The sequence below is a fragment of the Pristiophorus japonicus genome, chromosome 6, assembly GCF_044704955.1.
Source record: "Pristiophorus japonicus isolate sPriJap1 chromosome 6, sPriJap1.hap1, whole genome shotgun sequence".
NCBI lineage: Eukaryota > Metazoa > Chordata > Chondrichthyes > Pristiophoridae > Pristiophorus > Pristiophorus japonicus.
The window spans coordinates 248,270,035-248,296,301 of NC_091982.1; the positions used below are offsets into that span (position 1 = coordinate 248,270,035).

At 50.2% G+C, this 26,267-nt stretch overlaps 1 protein-coding gene across 1 annotated transcript in view; it reads right to left on the minus strand.

The window, feature by feature from the left end:
• phc3 (polyhomeotic homolog 3 (Drosophila)) overlaps positions 1-26,267 on the minus strand; it is a 131,422-nt gene that overhangs the window by 39,466 nt on the left and 65,689 nt on the right. Inside the window, exons 7-11 of the mRNA XM_070882458.1 lie at positions 25,436-25,528; positions 22,591-22,867; positions 19,966-20,783; positions 2,331-2,487; positions 744-991 (exon numbers count right to left, since the gene is read on the minus strand). Of these exons, the coding sequence (XP_070738559.1) occupies positions 744-991; positions 2,331-2,487; positions 19,966-20,783; positions 22,591-22,867; positions 25,436-25,528 (1,593 nt within the window). The remainder of the gene's footprint in view (positions 1-743; positions 992-2,330; positions 2,488-19,965; positions 20,784-22,590; positions 22,868-25,435; positions 25,529-26,267) is intronic.

Genomic DNA, 26,267 nt, shown 5'->3' on the forward strand with positions numbered 1-26,267 from the left:
TCGCTATCCAGTGATTCCTTTTGAAAAGTGTTTGTGTTGGATAAGACTGTGTTCTGGTGGTATCCTCACAAGGTTGAATAGTCTGTCAATACTTACTGTTCTAAATTTTAAAATTTCCCATCCCTGTTTTCAAACCCCTCCATGGTCCGCGCCCCTCCCTATCTCTATAACCTCCTCCAGCCCCACAAGCCACCAAGATCTCTGCGCTCCTCCAATGCTGGCATCTTGAGCATCCCCCATTTCCATCGCTCCACCATTGGCGGCCATGCTTTCAGCTGCCTGGGCCCCGAGCTCTGGAATTCCCTCCCTAAACCTCTCCGGCTCTAAAGTTGCACCTTAAAACCGACATTGTTGACCAAACTTTTTGGTCACCTGTCCTAATGTCGCCTTATGTGGCTCGGCGGCAAATTTTGTCTGATAATTGCTCCCGTGAACGTAAGAACAGAAGAAATAGGAGCCGGGGTTGGCCATTCGGCCCTTCGAGCCTGCTCTGCCATTCAATGAGATCATGGCTGAAGCACCTTGGGACATTTCTTACTAAGTTTTAGGCTCTATAGAAATGCGAGTTGCTGTCCTGGGCTCACAGAGACTGGGCTGAGGGAGAGGAGCGCAGCAACGATCGAGCGCGAATCAGCACCCCGTTCCCCCCCCCCCCCCACCGGTTCGGGAATGAAGGCGGGGCAGGGGGTGGCAATCGATCGGGACACTCTCAGCGATCAGAACAAACGACGAGCGTCACTCACAGGGAATGGCTCCAGCCCCTCCTGAATGACGAATCCCTCGATCACGTGGGTCAGGATCTGCGGTTTGACGATGGCCTGTGGCGGCTTGTTATCCGTCCCCGGGAGGCCGTCGCAGGAGACGGAACCGCCGGGCTTGAGTTTGGCGGGCGGGACGATGAGCGACGAGGCGCAGCAGAGCCGCAGCGTGTCCGCGGAGGACCGGATGACGGAGGCGCTCGCTGAGGTCACGATGGCCGGCACTGCTCGTTCTGGAAAGCAAGGATGAAGTGAGACCTCTTCCAACAGGAAAGAAAGAGCCTGCATTTATATAGTTCCTTTCAAGACCTCAGGACGTCCCAACGCGCTTCACGAAATATAGTTACTGTTGTAATGCAGGCAACGCAGCAGCCAATTTGTGCACAGCAAGATCCCACAAACAGCAATGTGATAATGACCGGATAATCTGTTTTAGTGATGTTGGATATGGGATAAATATTGCCGGGATACCAGGGAAAACGCCTCTGCTGTTTGAATATTTCTGTTACATCCACCCCAGAGAGCAGACGGGGCCTCGGTTTAACGTCTCATCTGAAACACGGCACCTCTGACAGTGCCGAACTTCCTCAGTACCGCCCCTCCGACAATGCAGCACTCCCTCAGTCCTGAACCTCCGACAGTGCAGCACTCGCTCAGTACTGCCCCTCTGACAGTGCAGCACTCCCTCAGTACTGCCCCTCCAACAGTGTGGCACTCCCTCAGTACCACCCCTCTGACAGTGCAGCACTCCCTCAGTACTGCCCCTCCAACAGTGCGGCGCTCCCTCAGTACCGCTCCTCCGACAGTGCGGCACTCCCTCAGTACCGCCCCTCTGACAGTGCAGCACTCCTTCAGTACTGCCCCTCCAACAGTGCAGCACTCCTTCAGCACCCGCAATGTCATTCTAGATAAATGCGCTCAAGTCTCTGGAGTGGGACTTCAACCCTTGAACCCTCAACCTTCTGACTCATGGGCGGGAGTGCTACCCACTGAGCCATGGCTACACCTAAGGGAAATGTAACCGCATAAAGATCCCACGGCCACTATTTCGAAAGTAAGGTGGGGTGCTCTCCCCGGCGTCCTGGCCGATATTTATCTCTCAGCGATTATCTGGTCATTATCACATTCCTGCTTGTGGCAGCTTGTTGTGTGCCAATTGGCAGCCCCGTTTCTTACATTACAACAGTGACGACTCGCATCTCATTGGTTGTAAAGCTCATTGTGCTGGCCTGAGGTTGGGAAAGACTCGATATAAGCGCAAATTTCTTTCAAGAGTAACAATTCCCCACTTCTCTGCACCGACCCTTCAGGCCTCTCTGAGTGAGTCTGTTAATTGAGTGCCAATTAGCGCTCGTTTTGTTCTTCGGCCTGTGCAACGAGGAATCAGCATTACGATTACGCAAACACATTTCATGTGGAGCTCCTCTGGCCAGTGAGCCGAGTAAACCTTCACTGCATTAGTCTGGGCTGCACTTGTGCCCAGTTTGCAGAGCTGAAAGGCTGGAAGGCCATTCGGACCCTGGCGTGTTTCAATCCGCGAAAGGTAATTTCTTTCCTTGCTTGACACCTGACCTTGGCAAACGTCGCCGGCTGTCAGAGCCTCTCCCTGAACTGCGGAGATGGAGGGTGCGGAGTGAGAGAGGGGTGTCAGAACTCCTCTGCGTGTTGAAAAGCATTCTTCCTGCTCATCCCTCATCTCCTGGTCACAGGCATCTTCCACCGGGCAAACCTGGCAAGGCACAATGACACGGCGTTAAGACGGCACGGCCCAACCTGAAGTATTACTGAAAATTTAAGAACATAGGAATTAGCAGCAGGAGTCGGCCATTCGGCCCCTCGAGCCTGCTCTGCCATTCAATGAGATCATGGCTGATCTTCTACCTCAACTGCACTTTCCTGCACTGTCCCCATCGCCCTCGATTCCCTTAATATCCAAAAATCTATCGATCTCTATCTTGAAAATCTTCAACAACTGAGCCTCCCTAGCCTTCTGGGGTAGAGAATTCCAACGATTCATCAGCCTCTGAGTGAAAAAATGTCTCCTCATCTCAGTCCTAAATGGCCGACCCCTTATTCTGAGACTGTGACCCCTGGTTCTAGACTCCCCAGCCAGAGGAAACATCCTCCCTGAATCTACCCTGTGAAGCCCTGTTAGAATTTTGTATGTTTCAATTAGATCACCTCTCATTCTTCTAAACTCTAGAGAATATAGGCCCAATCTACTTAATCTCTCCTCATAGGACAATCCCCCCATCCCAGGAACCAGTGTAGCCATTAATTAGAAACAGGGAGGTGACCCCAATTAATGCAGGCACTTTCCTCTACACCTCCATGTCCTCTCTCTCTCGTTCCTATACACACTGGCACACAAACACACAAGGAGGATACATGATCCAGGTTTCCGTCAGGCAAAATAGTGAATGCGAGCAGGCTGTGTGATCTGGACTATGAGCGAACTGATTAATATTAACAAGCCTGAAGCCAGACTACAGGAAGCCCGAATATAACATTTGCACCATGTCTACTTTATGGGTTGGAAATTCGGTCTTCCGAATTAGCGCCCCAGAGGGGCGGCAATGGCGGCGGTAAGCACTTGCGCCGGGTGACCAGCTTACAGTGTCCCGCCGGGACATTCGGTGTCGGTATCGAGGGGGCACGGAGCATTACCGCCCGGGAGAGGCGAACCGCTGTGCAATGTCCCTGGTTGCGACACCGGCTCGATTTTTGGTTGCCGCCCGACCCGTCGCGTTCCTTAGCGCCCCCTGCTGGGAATGCCTGTGAAAGCAGGTGGCCCGAGCTGCCGCGGCTGCAGTGAGGGAAGTAATGTCCACCGTGGGTAAGTGTCGTTGTTTAAAAACATTTTTTTTTTTGCGCTTTAAGTTGTGGTGGCGTGAACTATGTATTGGGAATGTTTTTGGTGGGTTTTTTTTCAGGTTTACTTTTTTCTTCACCTCCAGGCCTCTGGTATGGCGCTCCGAGGCCGGCTGTTTAGCTCGGGATTGCCCCTTGTTCAGCCGGCCTAGCAGCCGAAATGAAGCGTGCAATGCCTCCCTTAGCAACGCCTCCCTTAGCAACGCCTCCCTTGGCAACGCCTCCTACAGCGTCCTGCTCCAAACTCTGGGCCCAGCTGATATTTGCGGTGGCAGACGCAATCCATCAAAATTTACCCCAACTGAGGCGTGACCGAATTCCCACCTCCGTGAATATAACAATTCCATTGAGTGATCGGTGAATCCCATGGGAATTACGTTTGGTTCGACGTTAACAAAGTGGGTGAGCCAATGCTAATCAATCTGAATCGAGCCCCCAAAGTGCTCATGGTAGTGGCATCCCTGAGGTCGGAAGGACTCCCATGAAATAACTGCAACTGGAAGAGTGCTTGGTCTCAACATGCCTAGGGGTCACGTTGAACTTGGGATAACTTCAGTGGTGACTAGAGGCCGATTGCAGATGGAAGCCAGCATGGCATCTGTTTTCACTATCCTCTGGGACCAGGCTATGCACCGTGTCTCAGCATCTCAAACAAGGAACGAGTTCTCCTTGATGTGACCCGACACTGGCACCGGAATTGGGGTCGGGAACTATTGAGAAGGGACTGCCTGGGCCTGAAGTGCGTTCGATTTGTTTGTTGGGGGACTTGACGAATGAGAACATGGAGCCCGAGCCTCCAATCACGAGGCTCTGTAAGTGTGGCTCCTCGATGGCACTGAGAGGAAGCTTGCCAGGAACATAAAAACTGACTGCAAAAGCTTCTATAGATATGTGAAGAGAAAAAGATAAGTGAAGACAAACATAGGTCCCTTGCAGTCGGACTCAAGTGAATTTATAATGGGGTACAAAGAAATGACAGACCAATTGAACAAATACTTTGCTTCTGTCTTCACGAAGGAAGACACAAATAACCTTCCGGATGTGCTAGGGGACCGAGGGTCTAGTGAGAAGGAGGAACTGAAGGATATCCTTATTAGGCGGGAATTTGTGTTGGGGAAATTGATGGGATTGAAGGCCGATAAACCCCCAAGGCCTGATTGTCTGCATCCCAGAATACTTAAGGAAGTGGCCATGGAAATAGTGGATGCATTGGTGATCATTTTCCAACAGTCTATCAACTCTGCATCAGTTCCTATGGACTGGAGGGTAGCTAATGTAACACCACTTTTTAAAAAAGGAGGGAGAGAGAAAACGATAGGCCGGTTAGCCTGACATCAGTAGTGGGGAAAATGTTGGAATCAATTATTAAGGATGAAATAGCAGCGCATTTGGAAACCAGTGACAGGATCGGACCAAGCCAACATGGATTTATGAAAGGGAAATCATGCTTGACGAATCTTCTGGAATTTTTTGAGGGTGTAACTAGTAGAGTGGACAAGGGAGAACCAGTGGATGGGGTGTATTTAGACTTTCAAAAGGCCTTTGACAAAGTCCCACATAAGAGATTGGTGTGCAAAATCAAAGCACATGGTATTGGGGGGTAATGTACTGACGTGGATAGAGAATTGGTTGGCAGACAGGAAGCAGAGAGTCGGAATAAACGGGTCCTTTTCGGAATGGGAGGCAGTGACTAGTGGAGTGCCGCAGGGCTCAGTGCTGGGACCCCAGCTCATTACAATATACATCAACGATTTAGATGAAGGAATTGAGTGTAATATCTCCAAGTTTGCAGATGACACTAAACTGGGTGGCAGTGTGAGCTGTGAGGAGGACGCTAAGAGGCTGCAGGGTGATTTGGACAGGTTAGGTCAGTGGGCAAATGCATGGCAGATGCAGTATAATGTGGATAAATGTGAAGTTATCCATTTTGGGGGCAAAAACGCGAAGACAGAATATTATCTGAATGGTGGCAGATTAGGAAAAGGGGAGGTGCAATGAGACCTGGGTGTCATGGTTCATCAGTCATTGAAAGTTGGCATGTAGGTACAGCAGGCGGTGAAGAAGGCAAATGGCATGTTGGCCTTCATAGCTAGGGGATTTGAGTATAGGAGCAGGGAGGTCTTACTGCAGTTGTACAGGGCCTTGGTGAGGCCTCACCTGGAATATTGCGTTCAGTTTTGGTCTCCTAATCTGAGGAAGAACGTTCTTGCTATTGAAGGAGTGCAGCGAAGGTTCACCTGACTGATTCCAGGGATGGCTGGACTGACATATGAGGAGAGACTGGATCAACTGGGCCTTTATACACTGGAGTTTAGAAGGATGAGAGGGGATCTCATAGAAACGTATAAGGTTCTGACGGAACTCGACAGGTTAGATGCGGGAAGAATGTTCCCGATGTTGGGGGAAGTCCAGAACCAAGGGACACAGTCTTAGGATAAGAGGTAGGCCATTTAGGACTGAGATATGGAGAAACTTCTTCACTCAGAGGGTTGTTAACCTGTGGAATACCCTGCCGCAGCGAGTTGTTGATGCCAGTTCATTGGATATATTCAAGAGGGAGTTAGATATGGCCCTTACGGCTAAAGGGATCAAGGGGTATGGAGAGAAAGCAGGAAAGGGGTACTGAGGAAATGATCAGCCATGATCTTATTGAACGGTGGTGCAGGCTCGACGGGCCGAATGGCCTTCTCCTGCACCTATTTTCTATGTTTCTATGAGATCTCTGCTTGCTCCGGCACTGCTGGATCAGTGGTGACAATATGGCTGTCAGTGCTTGCCTCAAATCTGTTCACAATCAAGACCTGGAATCATCCCTCGATGTGCTCCACCAACACATCCAAGTCCTTTTGAAAGATGAGCACTCACACCAATAGTCCAAATGGGACGCATCCACATATGGTGACAATGACCTTTCTTAAAGGATGGAAACCTCTTTTGAAAAGTTTTACACTATTTTGTGATCCGTGATAAAGTTTTGTTATTTGGTTATTGTCCGGGGCCCTACAGATTAAGTGAGTGAAATGAAGAAGAAATAAAAATCAAAGTGTTGTGTTCCTAACACAGAAGAGGCTGCACACATGGAGGTTAAAGTCACAGTGACCTCAGTCTTTAATAAGACACTCCAGAGTGAGGAACAGGCGTTAGGAGCCGGCTTATATACAGTGCTCCCAAGGGATGCTGGGATCCCTTGGGACTTCAGGGGATGCGCTCCCTGGTGGCGGAAAATGGGAGTGCATGCTTTACAGATACACAACATCACTCCCCCCCGCAAAGTCAAAGTGAAAACTATTTACAAGGTGAGGCGGTCGGGAGCCTTTCTTTTCCTGGTGGACCGCCTCGGTACAAATATCTGTTCTGGTGTGTTGGCTGTGCCCTCGCTGGGCTGGCGTGTTGTTGGCCCTGCCTGGCCTTGCTGGGCTGTTGGGCGTGATGGGTTCGATTTCCTGGTCCGGCGTGGAGTTGTTGATCCTTTGCGTGTGTGCTGTGGGCTCGAAAAAGGTGTGGGTTGTTCAGGGCAGTCTGTGAACCGCAGTCTTGTTTGGTCCAGGTGCTTTCTGCAAACTTGTTCATTGTCTAGTTTGACTACAAACACCATATTCCCTTCTTTAGCTATCACCGTGCCCGCCATCCACTTGGGACCATGTCCATAGTTTAGCACATACACACAGGGTCATTCAGATCAATTTCCTGTGACACAGTGGCGCGACCATCATTTACATTTTGTTGCTGCCGCCTGCTCTCTACCTGATCATGCAGGTTGGGGTTTGTCATGAATGTAACACCACTGTATTACTGTATACACTCAACCTAGATACGTACCTTGACCACAAGGGGTGAACTTGTGGGAGACACTCCTTACCTGATCACACAGGTATAAAAAGGGAGGTCCCACGCAGGGTCATCGTCTTTGGAGTGCTGTGAGTAAAGAGTTAAGGTCACAGAGTGACCTTGTCCCCAGAATGTGCCTTGTGTGCTTTCATACTGTAGAGTAAAGACTTTACATTGGCGACGAGAAATGGGAATTCACGACCCACGAGTATGGCCACCGGTAGCACAGAGGAACGGTACTGTGTTGGGGAAGACTGGGACGATTTTGTCGTGAGGCGTCAGCAAACCTTCGTTATGAAAGAATGGCTGGGGGATGCAGTGGCCGACAAGCGAAGGGCTCATCTCTTGACCAGCTGCGGACCAAAGACTTACACGCTCATGAAGGACTTACTAGCACCCGAAAAGCTGTCGGATAAAACCTTTGAAGAACTTAGCAAATTGATTGGGGAGCACCTCAAACCGGCGAGTAGCATACATATGGCCCGACACAGATTCTACACCCACCGACGTCGTGAAGGACAGAGCATACCGGACTTCATAGCGGACCTCCGCCATTTGACCAGCCTCTAAGTTCACAGATGCCTGCAGGGGGTAGATGCTAAGGGACTTCTTTATCGAGGGCATCGGTCATGCGGGAATTTTCCGCAAATTAATTGAGAACAAGGATTTGACCTTGGAAGCGGCGGCGTTGATAGCTCAAACTTTCATGGCGGGGGAGGAAGAGACGAAAATAATATACGCGCGCAATTCTGCCTCTAACGCGGCGATGGATCAGGGAGTCAACATCATCAACGCGACTCAGAGCCCTGCAGGCAGGCAGGGGCAGTCCGACACTCCCCAGGCAGCAATAGACCCCAGAGTAGGACTTCAACAGAGACAATGGCAGGCTGAACGGACACTCATAGTGGACAATGCGGCCCGGGATGGGGCCATTGACACCCACTAATAGGGTACCTAAGAGCAGTCAAAGGGACAGTCAGTGCTCAATGCCTGGCCATAGTCCCTTTGTTCCCAACAATGGAAACTTTAACCGATGCTGGAGGTGTGGGGGCAAACACTCAGCTAGATCTTGCAGATTTCAACAGGTTGTCTGCAGGAACTGCAATCTCAGTGGCCACTTAGCTCGAATGTGCAGGAAGTCTGCAACCAGACTAATATATGAGGCGGATGGACCAGAAGAGGGTTCTTTGAGGCATGATGACTTTTGGGGCAAATCGATGGACGCCGAGGTTCAGCGGGTCCATGTGGCGATTATTCACAATTCATACACCAAAGCGCCACCAATGATTATGAGGGTTTTATTAAACGGTATCCCGGTATGCATGGAGCTGGACACTGGGGCCAGCCAGTCACTCATGGGCATTCAGCAATTTGAGAAGCTATGGCCGCTTAAAGCCAGTAGACCCAAATTAGCACGTATTGAGACACAATTACGGACTTACACTAAAAAAATCATTCCGGTGCTCGGCAGTGCAATGTTGGCTGTCACACACAATGGGTTAGTGAATCGGCTGCCGCTCTGGATTGTCCCGGGCAATGGTCCCGCACTGTTGGGGAGGAGCTGGTTAGCCGAGATGAACTGGAAATGGGGGGATGTTCACGCAATGTCATCTGTGGAGCGAAGTTCATGCTCACAAGTCCTTCAACAATTCGATTCACAATTCCAACCTAGCGGTCGGGACTTTCAAAGGCACTAAAGTAGTGATACACATCACCCCGGACGCCAGGCCAGTGCACCACAAAGCCAGAGCGGTGCCGTATGTGATGCGGGATAAGATCGAGAGCGAATTGGAATGGCTGTTGAGAGAGGGCATCATCTCGCCTGTTGAATTCAGCGAATGGGCGAGCTCCATCGTTCCCATCCTAAAAGCGGATGGCTCTGTCAGGATCTGTGGCGACTACAAGGCCACCATCAATCGGGTGTCCCTACAAGATCAATACCCGCTCCTGAGAGTGGAGAACCTCTTCGCCACGCTGGCAGGCGGTAAGCTGTTCACCAAGTTGGACCTCACTTCAGCCGATATGACCCAGGAACTGGCCGACAAATCTAAGCTACTGACCACCATCACTACGCACAAGGAACTGTTCGTTTATAACAGGTACCCGTTTGGCATTCGATCAGCGGCCGCGATTTTTCAATGAAACATGGAAAGCCTGCTTAAATCCATTCCTGGAATGATCGTATTCCAGGACGACATCCTCATCTCGGGTCGAGACATCGAGAAACACCTCCAAAACCTGGAGGAGGTGCTACGCTGACTGGACCGGGTAGGCCTGCGACTCAAGAAGTCTAAATGCGTGTTCTTAGCTCCTGAGTTTGAGTTTCTGGGCAGGAGGGTTGCTGCAGATGGGATTTGGCCCACCGAATCCAAAACAGAGGCGATTCGACGAGCACCCAGGCCCTGCAACACATCGGAGTTGCGATCATTCCTGGGACTGTTGAACTATTTCGGGAACTTTCTGCCAAACTTGAGCACATTGTTGGAGCCGCAACACGTGCTCCTGCGTAAGGGTTGCGATTGGTTTTGGGGAACTGTCAGGAACGTGCTTTTGATCGGGCGCGTAACCTACTTTATTCAAACAAGTTGTTGACCCTGTACGACCCCTGTAAAAAATTGGTTCTGACATGTGATGCAATGTCCTATGGGGTTGGGTGCGTGTTGCAGCAGGGCAATGCTGAGGGTCAACTACAACCTGTGGCTTATGCCTCCAGGTCACTCTCTCAAGCAGAATGGTGATATGGGATGGTCGAGAAGTCTATGGTGTAAAAAAAATGCATCAGCACCTCTTTGGTAGGAAGTTTGAATTAGAGACGGACAACAAGCCATTAACATCCCTGTTGTCAGACAGCAAGGCTATCAATGCCAATGCATCAGCTCGCATACAGCGATGGGCTCTCATGCTGGCTGCTTATGACTACAACGTATCAAGTTCAGCAGAAAGTTCCCGAAATAGTTCAACAGTCCCAGGAATTAATGCAACTCCAATGTGTTGCAGGGCCTGGGTGCTCGTCGAATCAGCTCTGTTTTGGATTCGGTGGGCCAAATCCCATCTGCAGCAACCCTCCTGCCCAGAAACTCAAACTCAGGAGCAAAGAACACATATTTAGACTTCTTTGAGGATATAACGAGCATGGTAGATAGAGGTGTACCGATGGATGTGGTGTATTTAGATTTTCAAAATGCATTCGATAAGGTGCCACACAAAAGGTTACTGCAGAAGATAAAGATACGCAGAGTCAGTGGAAATGTATTAGCATGGATAGAGAATTGGCTGGCTAACAGAAAGCAGAGAGTCGGGATAAATGGGTCCTTTTCGGGTTGGAAATCGGTGGTTAGTGGTGTGCCACAGGGATCGGTGCTGGGACCACAACTGTTTACAATATATATAGATGACCTGGAAGAGGGGACAGAGTGTAGTGCAACAAAATTTGCAGATGACACAAAGATTAGTGGGAAAGCGGGTTGTGTAGAGGACACAGAGAGGCTGCAAAGAGATTTAGATAGGTTAAGCGAATGGGCTAAGGTTTGGCAGATGGAATACAATGTCGGAAAGTGTGAGGTCATCCACCTTGGGAAAAAAAACAGTAAAAGGGAATATTATTTGAATGGGGAGAAATTACAACATGCTGCGGTGCAGAGGGACCTGGGGGGTCCTTGTGCATGAATCCCAAAAAGTTAGTTTGCAGGTGCAGCAGGTAATCAGGAAGGCGAATGGAATGTTGGCCTTCATTGCGAGAGGGATGGAGTACAAAAGCAGGGAGGTCCTTCTGCAACTGTATAGGGTATTGGTGAGGCCGCACCTGGAGTACTGCGTGCAGTTTTGGTCACCTTACTTAAGGAAGGATATACTAGTTTTGGAGGGGGTACAGAGACGATTCACTAGATTGATTCCGGAGATGAGCGGGTTACCTTATGGTGATAGATTGAGTAGACTGAGTCTTTACTTGTTGGAGTTCAGAAGGATGAGGGGTGATCTTATAGAAACATTTAAAATAATGAAAGGGATAGACAAGATAGAGGCAGAGAGGTTGTTTCCACTGGTCGGGGAGACTAGAACTAGGGGGCACAGCCTCAAAATACGGGGGAGCCAATTTAAAACCGAGTTCAGAAGGAATTTCTTCTCCCAAAGGGTTGTGAATCTGTGGAATTCTCTGCCCAAGGAAGCAGTTGAAGCTAGCTCATTGAATGTATTCAAGTCACAGATAGATAGATTTTTAAGCAATAAGGGAATTAAGGGTTACGGGGAGCGGGCGGGTAAGTGGAGCTGAGTCCACGGCCAGATCAGCCATGATCTTATTGAATGGCGGAGCAGGCTCGAGGGGCTAGATGGCCTACTCCTGTTCCTAATTCTTATGTTCTTATGTTTTTATGTACTCCATCTGGCACCGGCCCGGCACTGAAAATTGCGCTGACGCGCTCAGCAGGCTTCCACTGGCCACCACTGAGGGGGCAGCGGAGCAAAGTGCCGAGATAGTCATGGCTGTCGATGCTTTTGACAGCGCAGGCTCCCCCATCACAGCCCACCAGATCAAAATCTGGACAAACAGAGATCCCCTCCAATCCCTGATTAAGAAATGTGTCCTGACTGGGGATTGGGCGCCCGCACACGGAGCATGCCCTGAGGAGGTCAGACCGTTCCACAGACGGATGGATGAGCTCTCCATCCAAGCCGACTGCCTACTATGGGGCAGCCTGGTAGTTATGCCCCAGAAGGGCAGGGAGGCATTCATCAGGGAACTCCACAGCGAGCACCCAGGCATTGTGCTGATGAAGGCCATTGCCCGGTCACATGTTTGGTGGCCTGGAATTGATTCAGACCTGGAACACTGTGTTCGCAGGTGCACGACATGTGCCCAGCTGGGTAATGCCCCTAGGGAGGCCCCGCTCAGCCCGTGGCCCTGGCCCACCAGGCCATGGTTACACATTCAGGTTGACTACACGGGCCCGTTCATGGGTAAGATGTTCGTTATTGTGGTAGATGCGTACTCGAAATGGATCGAGTGCATCATTCTGAATTCATGCACATCATCCACCACCGTGGAAAGCCTACGTGCGATATTTGCAACCCATGGCTTGCCGGACATCCTGGTTAGTGATAATGGCCCATTTTTCACAAGCTATGAATTGCGAGAGTTTATGTCGGGCAATGGCATCAACCACGTGAGGACTGCGCCGTTCAATCCGACCTCCAATGGCCAGGCGGAACGTGCGGTCCAAATCATTAAGCAAGGTATGCTCAGGATTCAAGGACCCTCCCTACAATGCCACCTATCGCGTCTCCTGTTGGCCTATAGATCCCGACCGCACTTACTCACAGGGGTCCCGCCCGCAGAGCTACTAATGAAACGGACACTCAAAACTCGGTTGTCCCTCATTCACCCAGTCCTGACCGACATAGTTGAGGGCAAGCGCAAGTCACAAAACGAGTACTATGACCGCAATTCGAGGGGGAGATGTATAGAAATAAATTATCCTGTATTCGTCCTCAATCACGCCATGGGGCCCAAATGGCTTGAGGGCACTGTAATTGACAAAGAGGGGAATAGGTTCATCGTGGTAAAAGTCAACAATGGTCAGATATACCGTAAGCATCTGGACCAAGTAAAAAAAAGGTTCAGCATCGACACAGAGGAACCTGAAGAAGACTATGAGATGAAGCTCACAACACCGCCAGTGAATGAGCAACAAGAGCAATCAGAAGAATGCACAGTCCCTGCGGTCAGCCCGGAATCACCATAGGTGACAGACACTCACGTCAGTGTCCAACAACCAGAGCCCCAACTGCGGCGCTCCATGAGGGAGCGTAGACCACCTGAAAGACTAAACCTATGATCCCAATAAGACTTTGGGGGAAGGGTGGGGGTAAGGTGATGTCATGTATGTAACCACAGTGTAACACCACTGTATTACTGTATACACTCAACCTAGATGCACACCTTGACCACAAGGGGTGAACTTGTGGGATACACTCCTTACCTGATCACACAGGTATAAAAAGGGAGGTCCCACGCAGGGTCATCGTCTTTGGAGTGCTGTGAGTAAAGAGTTAAGGTCACAGAGTGACCTTGTCCCCAGAATGTGCCTTGTGTGGTTTCATACTGTAGAGTAAGGACTTTATAGGGTGAACCAGCAAGAGTCTGATTTTAAGTGTCCTTTTCATGAGTAGCTCAGCCGGAGGCACCCCTGTGAGTGAGTGAGGTCTCGTGCGGTAGCTGAGCAGTACTCGGGACAGGCGGGTTTGGAGGGAGCCTTCTGTGACTCGTTTAAAGCTGTGTTTGATGGTTTGTACTGCCCGTCTGCCTGCCCATTGGAGGCTGGTTTAAATGGGGTCGAGGTGACATGTTTGATCCCATTGCGGGTCATGAATTCTTTAAATTCAGCACTGGTGAAACATGGCCCATTGTCACTGACCAGTATGTTTGGCAGGCCGTGGGTGGCAAACATGGCCCTCAGGCTTTCAATGGTGGTGGTGGCGGTGCTTCCCGACATTATTTCACATTCAATCCATTTTGAAAAAGCATCCACCACCACCAGGAACATTATACCGAGAAACGGGCCTGCATAGTCGACATGGATCCTCGACCATGGTCTGGAGGGCCAGGACCACAAACTTAGTGGTGCCTCTCTGGGCGCGTTGCTCAACTGAGCACATACGCTGCATTGCCGTACACAGGACTCTAAGTCAGAGTCAATACCGGGCCACCACACATGGGATCTGGCTATCGCTTTCATTACTAAACCCGGGTGTGTGCTGTGGAGATCCGAGATGAACGTCTCCCTGCCCTTTTTTGGTAGCACTACGCGGTTACCCCACAACAGGCAGTCTGCCTGAATGGACAGTTCATCCTTTTGCCGCTGGAACGGTTTGATTGGCTCTTGCATTTCAACGGGGATGCTGGCCCAGCTCCCATGCAGTACACAGTTTTTTACTAGGGACAGCAGAGGATCTTGGTTGGTCCAAGTCCTAATCTGGCGGGCCATGACAGGTGATTTATCATTTTCAAACGCTTCCATGACCATCAACAAATCTGCGGGCTGCGCCACCATCAACAAGTTTGCAGGCTGCGCCATTTCCACCCCCGTGATGGGCAATGGTAGCTGACTGGGAGCATCCGCACAGTTCTCGGTGCCTGGCCTGTGGCGGATGGTATAGTTATACGCTGATATTGTGAGTGCCCACCTTTGTATGCGGGCTGAAGCTTTAGTATTTATCCCCTTGTTTGCAGCGAACAGGGATGTGAGTGGCTTGTGATCGGTTTCCAGCTCAAATTTGAAGCCAAACAGGTACTGATGCATTTTCTTTACCCCGAACACACACGCTAATGCCTCTTTCTCAATCATGCAGTAGGCTCTCTCGGCCTTAGATAAGCTCCTGGAAGCATAGGCGACAACGTTAGCTTGTTGTATTACACACCCGACTCCGTACGACCACGCGTCACATGCTAGCACACGTCTTTTACATGGGTTATACAATACAAGCAGCTTGTTGGAGCATAAAATGTTTCTGGCTTTCTCAAAAGCAATTACTTGGTTTTTTCCCCATACCCAGTTCTCACCTTTGCGCAATAACACATGTAGGGGCTCTAAAAGGGTGCTTAACCCTGGTAGGAAGTTACCAAAATAGTTGAGGAGTCCCAGGAACACTTTTGTAGGTGCTCGGCGGTGTCCCGACCTGTGACCAATGTGTCGTCCTGAAAGACCACTGTGCGTGGTACCGACTTGAGTAGGCTCTCCATGTTTCTCGGAAGATCGCTGCAGCCGACCGAGTTCCAAATGGGCATCTGTTGTAGATGAACAGTCCCTTGTGTGTGTTGATGCAGGTGAAGCCCTTCAAAGACTCCTCCAGCTCCTGCATCATGTAGGCCGAAGTCAGGTCGAGCTTGGTGTACGTCTTGCCTCCTGCCAGTGTCGCAAATAGGTCGTCTGCCTTAGGTAGCGGGTATTGGTCCTGTAGCGAGAAACGATTAATAGTTACTTTATAATCGCTGCAAATCCTGACCGTGCCATCACTTTTGAGTACTGGAAAAATCGGGCTGGCCCACTCGCTGAATTCCACTGGGGAGATGATGCCCTCGCGTTGCAGCCTGTCCAACTCGATTTCCACTCTCCCTCATCATGTGAGGTACCGCTCGCGCCTTGTGGTGAATGGGTCATGCCTCTGGGACCAAGTGGATCCGCACCTTCGCCCCGGAAAAGTTTCCAATGCCTGGCCCAAAAAGGGAAGGAAATTTGTTCAGAACCTGGATTCATGAGGTCTCATCGACATGTGATAGTGCTCGGATGTCATCCCAGTGCCAGCGGATTTTGCCCAGCCAGCTCCTTCCAAGCAGTGTGGGGCCATCGCCCAGGACAATCCAGAGTGGCAGTTTGTGCACCGTGTCCTCGTAGGTGACCTTGACCATGGCGCTGCCCAGGACAGTGATAAGCTCTTTAGTGTACGTTCTCAGTTTCGTGTGGATGGGGCTCAGGGCTGGTCTGAATGCCTTGTTGCATCCCCGTCTCTCAAACATATTTTTACTCATGATGGATTGGCTAGCGCCAGTGTCCAGTTCCATGGCCACGGGTAAGCCATTCAATTTTACGTTTAGCATTATAGCTGGACATTTCGTCGAAAATGTGTGCACCCCGTGTACTTCAGCATCTGCCTCCTCTCTCTGAGGCTCAAAATTGCTTTGATCCACCATGGACCGATCTTCCTCTGCCACGTGGTGGTTAGCAGGTTTTGCAGAGCTTGCAACTCATTTGCAAGCTCGTTGGAGGTGCCCCATTGTTCCACAGCTCTTGCAAACATACCCTTTGAAGCGGCATGAATAGACTGAATGGAAGTCTCCACAACGCCAACAAGGTGTGAATTGCCTTGCATTCATCCTTTGTTGCGGACTCTGAGTCTTCTGAACAAAGAAATGTTGCAGCCTTTACCCTTTGCTGATGCCACCCCCTGCGCCCCCCCCCCCCCGCCCCCGGCCCCTCCACACTCCCACATCTGGTGCACAACCCTTTTGGCGTTGGATAGGAGGGGGAAGAATACATCTTTACTCACTCTTGCTGCCGCTACCAAATCGTGCCAACGTTTCCGGCATTGGTCCCCGTCCCGCTCAACGTTACCCATTGCGGACACGATCTCAGCGATCTCCCTCCAAATGCGGCGGTATTGTGGTGGTGCAGGCTTGCCACAACCATCCCGGATAAGGTCTTTGTCCCTGCACTCTCCCTCCATTACCGGCTCCTCCAATTCCTCCTCATTAAACCAGGGAGCTCTGGGCCTGGTTTTGCCAGTCTTCGTTGCTGATTTCTGGCCACTCATCGTCAATGCTGAAACGATTGGTTGCTCAAGAGTCTGTGGGTCTCAATTTCTCCACCTGCCCCCTCTGAAACTCAGACCGCCCCCTCTCCGACCTGCAAACTCTCACCTCTCCAACCTCCAACTCTGTCCTCTCAAATGCAAACTCTCTCCTCTCCAATCTCCTCCTCAAACTCTCCCCTCTCACACTCACAGCTGGAAGAAAGTGGTGTGCCTTTATGCGCCTGCACAGAAGACCCAGCAGCCTCAAACGCAGCCAAAATGACATGACTTGGGATGAAAAAAACTACACAGAAAAAAAAATTGCCAAATCTCGCGCATGCGCATTGGAGGGCCTCCGAAGGTCCCCGATTGGAGAGGCCTCAACTGCCGGACACCGGTGATGCCGGCCGCTCCCACCAGTTCTCTCGCTCACGCCCGCTCCCGCCAGCAGACTCGCGCTGCCTGTCGCTCCCGCTCACTCCTGCTCCCGCCCGTCGACTCCCGCTGCCTGCGCCCACACAACAGAGCCGAAAGTGGCTCCCAACCGGACCCGGCAGCAGTGGACGGCAAAAAGATAGGTGGCGTCCAGGGGCCAGCGAGAAATAGGCGAGCCTTACCGCCAATCAAATTTTCGGGCCCAGAATGTTGTGGGGAAGAGCATAACTAGAGGCCATCAATATAAGATCGTCGCCAAGAAATCTAATGGGGAATTCAGAAGAAAATTCTTTACCCAAAGAGTGGTGAGAATGTGGAACTCGCTACCACAGGAAGTGGTTGAAGCGAATAGTATAGATGCATTTAAGGGGAGGCTACACAAGCATATGAAGGAGAAGGGAATAGACGGTTATGTTGATAGACTTAGATGAGAAAGGCGGGGGAGGCTCAAGGGGAGCATGGACTGGTTGGACCGAATGGCCTGTTTCTGTGCTGTACATTCTGTGTGATTCTATGTAATACAGACCATGAGTACAGGCCCCAACCGTAGCCGTAACTAGTGGCAATGGACATACATAACCAACCTCAACAGAGTGAAATAAATCGAACAAATAAATTTGCTTATCTTTGAAATCAATTTCAGCCAACACGTGGTTTAATAGAGGAAGGCTTCATGACTGATCATCTGCTGCTTGTGCATGCTATCACCCCACAGAAGCAAATCTGAATTGGCACAAGCTGGGGTAAGATTCAGATTTCTCCAAACAAATCTTAATCCACCTGATTTAGACCATGCCGAGATGCTGGAGTGTGTACCATCTACAAGATGCACTGCAGCAACTCGCCAAGGCTTCTTCGGCAGCACCTCCCAAACCCGCGACCTCTACCAGGTAGACGGACAAGGGCAGCAGGCGCATGGGAACACCATCACCTGCAAGTTCCCCGCCAAGTCACACACCATCCTGACTTGGAAATATATCGGCCGTTCCTTCATCATCGCTGGGTCAAAATCCTGGAACTTCCTCCCCAACAGCACTGTGGGAGCACCTTCACCACATGGACTGCAGCGGTTGAAGAAGGCGGCTCACCATCACCTTCCCAAGGAGAATTAGGGATGGGCAATAAATGCCGGCCTTGCCAGCGACGCCCACATCCCCTGAACAAATCAAAAAAAATGGACTCCCTTTCCCCAGAAACATGATTGTTCTTAATCAGCTGATGGGTGGTTTTATGGCGATCTAGCTGGGAATCACTGCTAATTTGGCAGGTAACGAGATTGAAATTTTGAAGAATAAATGTGTTCTGTTTTAAAGGTCTCCAGTCACCGTCCCTAACCTCGACCAGAGGGTGGTCAGGTTACCTGCTCCCAGGCCTCCGTCAGTAGTACTCCACAGCTGGCTGCGATGAGGTCTGTGCTTCACCCTGCAATATTCCAGCCCTCCGTGGCCTGGCCTGCATTCACAATCTTCTCGGATGGTGTGGCTGAAATCATGGGATTGGCCCAGTGTTTACCCAGGTATGCACAATGTACCTGGAGGACCAAGGCACTGCATCGCTGCTCATCAAAGGCAGAACTCGCCTTGGGCATGGTTTTTTAAAAAATGTGTTTATTTATTGCCCATCCCTAATTGCCCTCGAGAAGGTGGTGGTGGGCCGCCATTTCAGAGGGCAGTTGAGAGTCAACCACATTGCTGTGGGTCTGGAGTCACATATAGACCCAGACTGGATAAGGATGGCAGGATTCCTTCCTTTAAGGACACGAGTGAACCAGATGGGTTTTTAAGACAATCCGGTAGTTTCATGGTCACCATTACTGACACTAGTTTTTTATTCCAGAATTATTTCATTGAATTTAAATTCCCCAGCTGCCGTGGTGGGATTTGAACTCACATCCCCGGATCATTAGTCTCTGGATTACTAGTCCAGCGATATAACCACTAGCTACCTTTAATACCTTTCCTCTGTACCTCTAGTGACCTGGTCTCACTAGAGTGATGAGCTTATGAGTAAATTGCCGTGGTACACAAGAACATAAGAAATAGGAGCAGGAGTAGGCCATATGGCCCCTCGGGCCTGCTCCGCCATTCAATAAGATCATGGCTGATCTGATCTTGGCCTGAACTCCACTTCCTTGCCCGCTCCCCGTAACCCTTGACTCCCATGTGGTCATGTGAAGAGTAGAATAACTTCTGTGTCCGGTGGATGAACATGACATCCTCTAGTCAACATTAAAAAATGAATGCAATTTGTGAAAAGCTTTTTGTCTGAACAATAATTTAATGTCCAAGCCAATGCTTTACCACAGTCTGCATCCTATTAGCGCAGAGAATAATTCACCTTGAATTACGCCGTGTCCTGTGTGAGCAACTCTCGATTCATAACCCTGCGCATCTTTGACATTCAATGGGCGTGCTTGACAACTCATGGAATCACCCTCATAGAGAATTGGACAATACTCTTGGTCAACTGTGGAGTTCAGGAGATCACCACTGAACACTCAATGGAGCAGAGCCCTAAACATCGATCCTTCTGAAATCCCGACTCTAATCCCAGCCTTGACTGTCACTCAAACTCAGCTGCCCCAATGACAATTGTGGGATCACAAAGCTATCGACCGGATGGGACAGTGATTTGTCTTAAAACAATGTGCCACGCACAGTATCAGTATAAAACAAGTTAATACATTTGATGCTCAAGGCTAAGATTCCAACAAGTAGCCATTAATGCTCGTGATAAAAAAAAACACATTTTTTTCATGTAAGCAATAAAAGATTCAACGGATTCCTACCAATGGGACGTCCACTGGAGGCGAGGGCTGGACTTGAAGATTCACAGCAATGGTCTGGGGCGGAGACAGAGCCTGAAAGGGCATTTGGATCAGTGCCTGGGCCGCTGGGAGCTGTTCTCGTGAGTGTAGGACGGTCTGTGGCAGCACGTGTGTGGGGGAAACGATGTCAGGTGTGAGTGTTAGGCTCTGCACGGACTGTAGGGGCAGCCGCTGGAGGTGGGGCAGGGCCGAGGACGGGACCTCCTGCGAAGGCGACACCGGGGTGGGACTCTGCTGCCGGTGCTGGGCGGGCGAGGAGGCCGCGTGCGGCCTCACCGGGCTCGCTTGCCGCAGCGGTCCGATCTGAGCCACCGGCGAGCGGTGAACCGCCGCCAGGTGGGGCGGGCCTGGCGGCACCTGGGCCGGCTGCCCGCCGCCCAGCGGCAGAGGCCCGTGAGCCAGCGCGGGGGGCTGCACGATGATGGTGGACGAGGACGGGCTCGGCGGTGATTGGGGCGACACCGGAGACACCACCACCGTCTGCTGCGGGGGGGCGTGGGCGGAGGGCTGGCTCAGCGGGTGGGCATGGGCCTGGGTCGAGATGCAGTGCAGCGACTGGGACGAGGCCTGGATCAGTGGGTGGCCGTGGGCCTGGATGGCCAGGCAGTGCTGAGACGCCGCAGGGTCGGAGGCTTGCAGTGCCAGAGGCTGCAGTTGGTGTCTGTGCTGGATCTGCTGCTGCTGAATAATAAGCTGATGATGTGCTTTCGCCGTCACTTGGTGCAATGGAATCTGTTGCTGTTTAATCAGCTGGTGAGGCTGAATCGGAGTATAGGGCGCTGCAGAGGACAAACAAGAGAGTCAGCAGAGAACACCAAGATCGCTTTCCTTTGCAAATTAACTCCAGTTCTGAAGGCTCAACAAAAATAATAAACCTCATTATCAGAACAACGAAAGTATTACGATTAACATGAAAATAGATATTTTTCCATTTCTACTGATTTGTTCTAGAACTACATAATCGAGGATACTATCTTAGAGATATTTTCTGTCGAAAATTGTATTCATTGGTATTGTCATTAACCCAAGTGTGATATATTCACAGAGCACAGCACACACACCAAGTGATTCTTTCTATATTTGTGGGTTAAATTACAAGGACAGGTTTGTCGTATCTCAGTTGAGTCAGGGTATGCAGTCTCGCTGTACTCTGCAACAGATTGGTCAGGACACCAGGAATAACTCCCCTGCTCTTTTTCAAAATCGTGCCATGGGATCTTTTATGTCCACCTGATTGAGCAGACGGGGCCTCAGTCTAATGTCTCATCCGAAAGATGGCACCTCCGACAGTGCAGCCCTCCCTCAGCATGCCACTGGAGCGTCAGTATAGATGTTTTTGTGCTCAAGTCCCTGGAGTGGGACTTGAACCCACAACCTTCTGACTCAGAGGCAAGGGTGCTGCCCACTGAGCCACAGGTTGAAGAGCCGAGTCTTCTATTCCCTGGACTGAAGAAGGGGTCATGAAATCGAGGAGTTTAAGATGTTTCAAGGAGTTGATAGGGTTGATAGAGAGAATCTATTTCCTCTGGTGGGGGGAGTCCAGAACAAGGGGGCATAACCTTAAAATTAGAGCCAGGCTGTTCAGGGGTGATATCAGGAAGCATGTCTTCACACAAAGGGCAGGGGAAATCTGGAACTCTCTGCATAAAAATGTGTTGGGGTTGTGGGGGGGTCAACTGAAAATTTAAAAACTCAGATTGATAGATATTTGTTAGGCAAGGGTATTAAGAGTTACAGAACCAAGGCAGGTATATGGAGTTAGGTCGCAGATCAGCCATGATCTCATTGAATGGCAGAACAGGCTCGAGGAGCTGAATGGCCTCCTCCTGTCCCTACGTTCCGAATTCATTATCTGACCTTTTTTCAATTAATTTTCTTTTGGAATTTGACTAAAGAGCCATTTTGTACCACGAATAAAAAATCTGTATCTGAGCAACCTTCCTCATGGTTTCACAAGATGTTGCAAGATTGAGTAGATTGGGCCCATATTCATGGAGTTTCGAAGAATGAGAGGTGATCTCATTGAAACATATAAGGTTCTGAGGGGGCTTGACATGGTAGATGCTTAGAGGTTGTTTCCCCTGGCTGGAGAGTCTGGAACTCAGGGGCACAGTCTCAGGATAAGGGGTCAGCCATCTAAGACTGAGATGAGGAGGAATGTCTTCACTAAGAGGGTTGTGAATCTTTGGAATTCTCTGCCCCAGAGGGCTGTGGATGCTGAGTCTCTGAGTATATTCATGGCTGAGCTATCAAGGGATATGGGGATCGGGCGGGAAGGTGGATTTGAGGTCAAAGATCAGCCATGATCTTAGTGAATGGCGGAGCAGGCTGGAGGGGCCATGTGGCCTACTCCTGCTCCTAATTCTTGTGTTCTTCTGTGAAACCATTGCACACTATTTTCAGCACACATTAACACGTTTCTTTTAAACAGATAAGCAGCTTTGTGACAATAGTCCGCATAGAATCTGACTCAAAGCAGGTGCACTTACAAAGTCGGACTCTGCGGAGGTTCAACCCCAATGTGTGACAGTCAAATGAAGATTCCCCCCTAGCCAACTCATTGGTCGCTGTTTCTCTGGCACTCACCGGGGGCTATTAACTGCTGCGTGTTTGCCGGCATCTGTAGCCGTGTGACAGTGGACGCCCGGGGCTCGGGGCTGGGCGACGTCAGGCTCTCTCCCTTCTTGGCGCTGTCTGGGGCCGAGTCGAGTGGGCCGGCCTTGGAGCCAGGACCCTGGACCATCGCCTTTGCGTGGCCCATCGGCAGCTGCTGGCTCTGACAGGTGCCTTTCAGTGGGACACTCTGAGGCGACGGAGCAGGCAACGCGCCCGGCTGTTGGCTCCGAACCGCCAGATTCTGAACCTAAGACCAGACCGGGAAAAAAAACCCACAGCAGGATCAGATTACTGGACAACAATCAAATTATCGTGGCAATGCAAAGATACTTTCTGCATTGCCTGCATCAGGGGTTTCGATAAGAGTAAATAAGGAGAACCTGCTTCCACTGCCGGGAGAGTCGGTAAACGGAGGGCACAGATTTAAGGCAATTGGCAAAAGAACCAGATGAGGAGAATTTTTTTTAAAGCAGTGAGTTGTTGTGATCTGGAACGCGCTGCCTGAAAGGGCAGTGGGAGCTCATGCAATAGTAACTTTCAAAAGGGAATTGGATAAATACTTAGAATCATAGAATGATATCGAGCAGAAGAAAGACATTTGGCCCGTGCCTTCTCTTTGAAGGAGCTATCCAATCAGTCCCACTCCCCTTACCCCATGTCCTGCAAATTTTCTGCCTTCAAGTATTTAACCAATTCTCTTTTGCAAGTTACTATTGAATCTACTTCCACCGCCCTTTCAGGCAGTGCTCCAGATCGTTACAACTCACTGCATAAAAAGAGTTTTTCCTCATGTTGCCTCTGGTTCTTTTGCCAATCACCTTAAATCTGTGTCCTCTGGTTCCCAACCCTTCTGCCACTGGAAACTATTTCTCCTTATTTACTCTATCAAAACTCTTCATGATTTTGAACACCTCCATCAAATCTATCAAAATGCTATCACTTCATGCTTCTCTGGGTTAAATTTCACCTGGTACGTGACTGCCCAATTTCACCAGTCAATGTCATCCCCATGTCTGGTACTGTCGTCCTTATTGTTACTATAATTCCAAGTTTTGTTTCATCTGCAAACTTTGAAACGATGTCCTGCGGACCTAAGGCCAGGCCATTAATATACGTGACAGGGAAACATTTGCAGGATTATGGCGACAGTGCAGGGGGGGGGGCGTGGGACTGATTGGATTGCTCTTTCAAAGAGCCAGCATAGGCATGATGGGCCGAATGGCCTCCTTCCGTGCTGTATGTTTCTATGGTTACTGAAGTTGCTTACTTAACTTTCAAAGTGGGTTGGCTGGGGTTCAGGGACTGCTGGACATTTTCGCGATAAGCCAGCACAGAGGTACATTGTAGTCTCATGGTTTTCAAACACGGGGGTTGGTGTGATGTCCTGCTGCAATGGTGCTCCAACAACCAGTGTCATAGAAGGGACAGGCTCCTTGTATCCCGTGGTGCCCCCAACCACCCCAGACCCCCACTCACAGGCATTCTACTGGAAGGGCAGCAAATGCTTCCCCATGATAGAGGAAAAAGCCAACTCCAAGATATGCAGTTCCCAGTGGACAGCTCAAGCCTTCTTACCACCTTAATAAACATTTTACCGCCTACTTTTGATGCTGAACAGCCAATATATGTCCAAGTCAGGACGGTGTGTGATATGGAGGTGGGGCTGTCCCCATGCCCTTGCTGCAGGTCCTCGCCATTCGAGGTGGTGGAGGTCGTGGTTGAAGATGCCTCGGTGAGTTTTTTTTTATTCGTTCCTGGGATGTGGGCGTCGCCGGCCAGATTTTATTGCTCATCCCTAACTGCCCTTGAGAAAATGGTGGTGAGCCGCCTTATACAACTGAGTGGCTCGCTGGGCCATTTCAGAGGGCAGTTATGAGTCGACCACGTTGCTCTGCCCCAGGTGGGCAGAGGAAACGTTTCAAGGACATCCTCAAAGCCTTCTTGATAAAATGCAACATCCCCACCGACACCTGGGAGACCCCTGGCCAAAGATCACCCTAAGTGGAGGAAGAGCATCCGGGAGGGCGCTGAGCACCTCGTGTCTCGTCGCCGAGAGCATGCAGAGGACAAGCGCAGGCAGTGGAAGGAGTGTGCGGCAAACCAGTCCCACCCACCCTTTCCTTCAACCACTGTCTGTCCCACCTGCGACAGAGACTGTAATTCCCATATTGGACTGTTCAGTCACCTGAGAACTCATTTTTGGAGTGGAAGCAAGTCTTCCTTGATTTCGAGGGACTGCCGATGATGATGATGTTGGTCTGGAGTCACATATAGGCCCAGGACGGCAGATTTCCTTCCCTAAAGGACATTAGTAAACCAGATGGGTTTTTAACCACAATCCATGGTCACCATTACTGATACTGTCATTTTATTCCAGATTTATTTAATTGAATTTAAATTCCCCAGATCATTAGTCCTGATGTCTGTATTATTAGTCCAGTAACATAATCACCATGTTACCAGTCCTGTTGTTGCTGCAGTGCATCGTGGAGATGGTGCACACTGCAGCCACGGTGGGCCGGTGGTGGAGGGGATGAACGTTGAAGGTGGTGGGTGGGGTGCCGATCAAGCAGGCTGCTTTGTCCTGGATGTTTAACCACGAGGGCTTTGTACATTCACATTGTGGGGCTAACCTGGGGCAGAGAATCTCAGGCCAGTAAATAGTCAGAAATCACCCCTGAAAGCACACATGTACATTTATTAATGGCGACACATTTATCGTCAGTAGTGATGTGCATGAAATGAACATTGGGAACAACATTGTGCTTCTTTGGTTTCCCCTGGTGTTCGAGGAGATCAGTCAGTAACAACTCACCTGAGTGGATGCAGACACTGAGGAAGAGGAAGAGGAGGCGACAGGAAGATCGGTCTGTACAGTAGCTACAGTAGCAGTGGGAGTGAAAATCAGCTGCAGAGACAGAGAGAAGATCAGGAAAGAGCAGGTACAAAGGCGTGACAATCAAGTACATCTACACAAGTGCTTTGCTCCCATCAGGCTAACTCGCCTCAGCGTAAAAGCCCAGTTACAGTGGACCCCGGCTCTTGATGGGAGGATAACACTGATTGGATACAACTGTATTTCTACAGCAGGGATGTCCAAAGTCTTTGTCCTCTGGGCCATTGGTCTGTACAATGGAGTCTTGCGGGACACCATATTGGCCTCGATGTGAATATTGCAACACTGATGGATCTTGTTGTTCGGACTTAGGATGTGACTTCCGCCAATGAGTAGCAACAGTAAGACTAGCTCGCCCCAAAGGTCCCGGCCCGCAAAATGCAAACAAAACAAACCAGTCAACTACACACAGCAACCAGCTGCATGGACTTCATCAGCCACATCGCCAGAGCTGGTGGCCACATGTGACCGAGATGCCTTAGTTTGGACATCCCTGATCTAAGGAAAGCATCTAGGGGTTTGCGGGAAATACCCAAGTGTATCCTTCAAATATACATGTCCATTTAGGGTCATCTCTTAATCCCAGAGGCTCCCACTTAGTGATACCTGATCCAGACAAACGTCAATGGTCCCAGGTTTGATCCTGGAGCTATGCTGCGTCAGCAACACCCAGTCGGGTCAACAGTAGGAGTGCTACAGTTCGCTTCAATTGGCCAGGGGTTTCCCAGTCCTAATCGGTATCCATGGGGAA